Genomic DNA, 6,724 nt, shown 5'->3' with positions numbered 1-6,724 from the left:
CAATTCACTTTGCTCGCGATTGTCAGATTTGGCTTCCTGCCCATCTCAATGATGACGGCTTGGGCATTCAACAATGTTTTCACGCTATGTACAGTTTCAGTCTTATAAATTTGGAACGCAAGGCCTGGTAATGATCAGTTGATTTTTTACTGGGCACAGAGAACAACCAAAGGAAAAGCAAAGCTGTTCGGAAACGTTTGGCTTTTGCCAGTTTGATATTGTTTATTTCTCTGAACAAAATTACCTGTAAAAAATTATCGCGCTACAACGGTCAACGGCAACGCCCTTTCCCGGCAGCTATCAACAATCGTAATCATTGCATCAACATTATTTTTAAACCTCCCGTTTACTGAATCATAATGGTTCCAAAGCCGAGGTGAATAATTTTTTATTAACAGGAGCGTGACGTTGATCATGCCTCAATATCTAACATCTATTAAACAACTGAATATAATTCTAATTGTGAATTTAACGGGTTTTCCCTGGGCAAAAAATCTTTGATGATGATGGTCAATGCATGGCATTCTCGCTACTCGTATCAGAGGCGATTAGGAAGCTGCAACCAACGCCCAAATGTTCCGATTTTTCTGTGGTATTTGTTTGGTATAATTTGCACAACTAACTGTTTAACCCTTCGTTGTTTTAAGTCACAGCTTCACGAATAAGTACACAAAAAAGATTGCATTTGATCGCTGATTCGATTCCTTGTAGCAAACTTACGTCGCAAAAAATAAAAGTGTGATACATTTTATGTTCAAAACATTGCTCTGATTTTTTCTTCTTTTTTGCTCTCATGCAATAGAGCTATTCCGCTTCTTCACGAACACATTGTGTAACATTACTAATACACATACTGCTTATATTCTTGGCTACTTGGAGTCGAACGATGTCAACAATTCTATAGAGGACATATTTTATACCTCCATATCTCTACTTTAAAAATAACAACCTCTTTGATCTGGGTCATGATTTACGTAACGAAACTCTGTTCCTTAATTTGTTCTACTTCTTGTTGGCTCATTTATACATTTATTTGGTTAAATTATAGATTGTATTTTACATAATTTACATCTTGAGTGAACAACTTCTAATATGTAATTTGTTGATCTAATTTCATTTAGTTTACAATATATTATAACACAATTTATCATTCGTCACTTTAAATACTTATGTTTTTTGTGATGTGAAGAATTTTTAAAGCTAGTTACATAACTGTGTTTATTATTTTCTAGATTAGCTTATCTTAGAAAAATGAATTGTACTACGCACGTAGATAAAATCAACTTCTCTTAATTCTTAACTCTCATTTACGAACACAGAGGAGATATACAGGATGACTAGGTAAAAAACACACACACACACATACTCGTGCAACCTACGCTATTTAAAGCACAGCAGTCCATGTACCTCTGAGGTCTTATTTTTGGCTTTGGAGTGTTTACATTCTTCTCTGACAACATGCCTACTCTTGGTATATTTTTAAAATCCGGTGCGGGATTATTTTTTTCTCGAATTTGAATTTAATAGTGATTATCGACCCATATAATGAATGAATTTTCTTTGAATATGCACCTAATTATGACTCTTTATTTTACTATTTCGTTCTCCACAAAGCGGGATGTCGAGCAAGTACATGGAGGAAGGCATGTATGAGGGAATGCGCCAACAGCAGCAGCACTACTGTATAACGCTGGGCGTGGGGCCTCTGTGGTGGTCCTGATGCGCCCCATGCCGCCTTGTCTGTCTCAACAGTCAACACAGAGAGCCGCGGCGTGGGGATTAAGCAGAGTCAGCTCTCTGTGAGCTCCCAAATTGTTCAAGTAAATACCGTTTCTCAATTCTATAAAAAGTGGAAAGTTTAAGGAATTTCCTAGTGAAAAAAATTTTCAGAAATTTCGTACAACTTTTACTTCGGAAATTTCTCAGATATTTATCATATCTCTAAAGACTACCAAGAAAGATTCTACATAATTTCTGGTGGAAGTGCTTAAACTATTCCAATGATGTCTGATTGTGAGCAATTTTAAGAAATTCTAGAAAGTTTATGTAAAATTCTCCTACTCTTACAGACTTTCATTTCCTATTGAAAATCTGATAAAACTCCAGGTTTTCAACATTCAGAATATTTACGATTGAGTCGAGTTTAAGGTAAAAATTTTATTTCTTGGAACAACTCAAATTCTCTCCAGACTTCCTTTTGTACTGAAAATATCGAAATCTTGGAGTTTTTGTACTTTTGATTATTTCTGATTAGTGAATTTCTGATTAATAAATCTCCAACATTGTTACTTGAATCGATGATAATAAACACCAATGAAACGACATCCTTACTATGTAATAGCAATGATTCTGGGCAAATTCGAATAACATGGGCTATGATATAAATGACTTGAGAAAAGGTTCTGTGACAAGCATGTTCAATATGCCTAGACACGGATGTTTGTGATCCGATTTTAATGTTTTTAGGTATATTTTGTTCACTTCAAAGATCTCTAAGAGATGACCTGAAAACTTTTGCGAACAGTTATCTCCTTAGTCGATAAAAATGGGTTTGCGTAAGTGAGGTACAACAGCTATTTGTTAACAATTACGTTTATGGGTTTTAACTGTACTATACTGTAAAATTTCTTTAATATTGTTCAGATAATTTTTAGAGTTCTGCTCAGCATAGAAAATTTGTGCAGAAACATTAGAATGTGGATAAAAAAATCACCATTGTCGAATCATTATGAATGTTGCAATTATGAAACCTTTTCTGAAATCGTTGCCATCTTAGTTTACGTTACTCAAATTTACTTAGATTCATTTCTATTATATATCAGAGACATTATTTAACTCTTAGTCACTATCAATGGCGCAAATAACATTGCTGGAGATTTTCAATCGGTTTTTCATTTTTTTCCATCTCTTGATTTAGATGGTAGGGTCCATTTTTCTTAGTAATTTTCTGCATAGAAATTGAAATATATTTATACTAAGGTTCCAGGAAATATTTGAATTTGTCAAGACAATTTTCCAAAATACCTTCAGAAAAATTTGGGCGCAGTTGCCATAAAAATAATGTTTATTGCGCTAATTGAATGTGCTACTGCGTATCTTTCAATGACAAGCATTATAATTTTTCAGGAGAATGAACTATTAAATGAATTAAAGAAGCATGAATCAATGCGCATAACATTCGCGCTCCAATTGACCGAAAGCACTTGCGTTAAGTGGGAAACAGTCGTGTGGAAGGGTTGTCTCTACATCCAAGTTCCTAGCTGTCTTCTTCCGGAGGGTTCGAAAGAGGGCTTTGTTTCTCTTCTCGAATATGCGGAAGAAACTCTCAACTGCACCAACGTTGTTGTATGCCTGAGGAAGGATCGCTCCGATCGAGGTAAGCATGCGTCATGTTTTTGACGTCCGGTAATTGCAGTGGATAGTTCCTACGTATGATGATTGTGTATTTATCATTTCAGCAATGCTCGTTCGAACCTTCATGTTCCTTGGCTTCACAGTCTTACCACCAACCCATGCACTCGTGCCACCCGGCAATGATTCTGGCAATCTTTACATGCTCTATGCTATCGAGTAATCCACCAACTACTTCACTTCACTTTTAAATCTAACTCAAAGGTAACTGAACAATGTTTTACTATAAATATATTATTATAATATTGATAACGAACATCAAAATGCACATTTATCATTCACGTATATTCAAATAAGAGTGTGTTCGATGCATATCTGGTGAAGAAAAATCTTGGGAATTCCTCAGAAACATTATACCATCTTTTAGGTCAATCATAAAACAGTCATCTGTGTTATTTCTGCAGGAAAACTTAGAATCATTCTGATGATAATGTTTGGGGGATTGCGAAAAATTGCTAGAAAATTTATGAAAAAAAATAACATTCTTGCGGACTTTTATTTTCTATTGAAAATTTGAAAGACTCTGTGTTTACCAGTTTCTGACGAATTTTGACTAAATCGTTTTGAAAATGATAAAACTCATTTTTTGAGACCATCATTTTGCATCACGCATATGAAAAAACTTGAATTCTGGTTTTTCCGCATATTTTTTAACAATACCGCATTAGTAAACAATGGGATCGAGTTCTGACAGGAATTAGTCATTTTTAGTAAAGTGTTAAGATTCATTTTTCTGACATGCCAGTGGAAAAAAATGGGACATATGTGTAAAGGAATACTTTCGATAAAACTAGAATTATTCCAACTCTTCACAGACATTTTCAAGAAACGTTATAGTTTTTCATACATCTACCGAAATCTCTGTTCTAGATACAGATTGAGATATTTATACCATAAAATTCCTGTATATCATTGTGATTTGTCGGAAATTCTTCAGCAAAACTGAAAACTGACAGAAATATTCAAATTCTAAATAATTTTGTAGATATTTCTTAGAGTTTGAGAACATAATTTTTACCAGGGTTTGCGTACGAGAATTGTTTCTTGTTTCATGCATTAAACATGCCCACTTGAGTGCTTCCTGGGAATTTTATTGACAGAATTTTTCAATGGAGGTCAAGTATATTGAACTTCATGATTCAATACTTCAATTGCAGAAGCATTGAAGGCCTTGTGATTCCGAAACAATTACTAATTTAAGCTCACACTAGAAATATAATGAAACAGCATGATGTACCCATTTTGAGCGTGTGTTATTTCTTTTATTTCTTTAAACAAATGCAAACAACAAACTTCTTCATGTATTTTATTAATACATGATCAGATAAGTTGAAATGTATTATTTTTATTTTCATGAAATATTTTTTTTCTATAATTTTACTCCACGTGTCTGCAGTGAGAATTTTTCAAATGTCTACAGCAAGTAAAATTTGATGTTGGTAATCTATTAACTATCTTCTATATACATTAGTTAATTTACCTAAATGCTTATCAAAGATATTTCAAACTTTTCGGTACTCGGATTAGGAATTCAAACTTTGTACCTGATTATGTTAGAATATTTCTCTTGCAAAATATTTTGAAACTAATGCTGTTTTTAGTTTCTTCTTGAGTATTCTACAATTTGGAGCCAATTTTATTTTTCGAGTTCAAATACTTGCTGGGAAGTGACAGAAAAATTCGTTGCAATGTGGATTTAATTGAACAGTTTGATACTTCATTTTAATTTACAACTTTTTTTTTCAATTTTCAGGTACCAGTTTTATTCATTAATGATAAGGCATGTTGGAGTCAATTGCAGGGAATTGAAAAGAGAAAGAAAAATTCGTTATAATTTGTTATATTAATGTTTTTCGTTTGCTGCCCGCGCCATATGCTGCAATTTTCTTGATATTTCTGGAAAATTGCTAAGCAGCAATTTTAATTTTATTCGTTATTTCGATTTAAAATTGTTCAGCTACAAAACTGGTGAATGCTCAATTATTGTAGCCTTCTACCAACATGTATACTGTTACCTATGAGTTAAGTTTAAGAAATTGAAGTATACAACAAAGATAGTCATGCTTAGAGCTTCAAAGATAGAAATTCAAATTGTTAAATTATCATTCTCTTGAACAATGTTAATAATGATGAAACATCCAATTATTATACGCTCACAAAATATCCCACGTCTTGAATGCTGCTTGAACACTTGACCATTCTCATTTAACATGTCGTAACATCCTAGAAACGTTATGGTAAGATTGATGAGCTAGCAGTATTAAATTTATTATTGATTAAACTTTGCGTTAATCGTGGCAGGTTGGGAGTTATTATAATTTATCATTTCACCGAATATTAATGAAACTTTATTATTATACTATTAATCATATATTATATATTATTATTATTGTTATTGTTATTGTTATTCTTACATGTAAGTAAACAAGATATAATACATTAGCTACTTCAACATTTTTCAGCTGATACAATCAAATTGCAATATTAACAACTTTTCGTTCGTTCTTAGAAGGTGATTAATACCAGAGATTTACCAAATTTTTTAACAACATATGCAGCTAATCAGTTAAAATATACCAATACTTGCACTTTGCGCTTTATGCTGATGAATTATTACCAATTTTCAAATATGTCGCACAATTTTTGTGATCTTAGCAATCGACACGATTTATATAACATATATGCAAGTGTTGAATACTTGAACACAGTTTTCAGCAAATGGCAACTATTTCATGTTTGTGTGAAGACGTATGTAATACCATTCCTCACTTCCCTGAATGTTACTTGGTAAGCCTTTTGATAGACGCCATCAATCGATAATTTACGTACAGATCACCAGAAAGTAATGCAATCTTGTGATTTGTATTAGGTGCAAAGCATTGGCTAAGATATATCTGCAGAACTCATTGCAATTATTGTATGTTGTGGACACTGCAAGCATATTGTTGAGTATTTTATTCATTCTAGGTATTAGTTTACAATTCATTTTATTAGAAGTAATCAACTTTATTTTAGATTTTAAGTATGATTATTTGATAACTCCCAATACATTAACACTTAAAGAATTCTTGATAATGAATACGCCTCTGAAGTTGAGTTGGCGCAGACAAGTTAAAAAAAAAGTATGTATTAAAAAAGAAAAAAAAAAAGAAAATTTCAAAATATTATAAAAAAAAGAAAAAAAAAACAAGATATTCAATTGAATAGTTGCCTGTAGGTAAATTGAATCACTGGACCGTTTTGTGTGAAATCCAACTTTTATTTTTTCATAGACGTTACAAGTATAAAAGTCTGTATATTATTGATCACAGAT

At 32.5% G+C, this 6,724-nt stretch overlaps 1 protein-coding gene across 1 annotated transcript; it reads left to right on the top strand.

Moving 5' to 3' along the window:
* The first annotated feature begins 344 nt into the window (after positions 1 to 344).
* LOC124404183 (ornithine decarboxylase antizyme 1) lies at positions 345 to 6,523 on the top strand. Its single transcript, XM_046878122.1, is given in 6 exon segments — positions 345 to 376; positions 1,615 to 1,717; positions 1,719 to 1,820; positions 3,127 to 3,376; positions 3,459 to 3,615; positions 5,165 to 6,523. Coding segments are annotated over 5 exon segments (588 nt in total). The 5' UTR covers positions 345 to 359; the 3' UTR covers positions 3,575 to 3,615; positions 5,165 to 6,523.
* Positions 6,524 to 6,724: the final 201 nt, after the last annotated feature.

Source organism: Diprion similis, chromosome 3 (genome assembly GCF_021155765.1).
Source record: "Diprion similis isolate iyDipSimi1 chromosome 3, iyDipSimi1.1, whole genome shotgun sequence".
NCBI lineage: Eukaryota > Metazoa > Arthropoda > Insecta > Hymenoptera > Diprionidae > Diprion > Diprion similis.
This window is presented reverse-complemented; position numbering and strand designations above follow the sequence as displayed.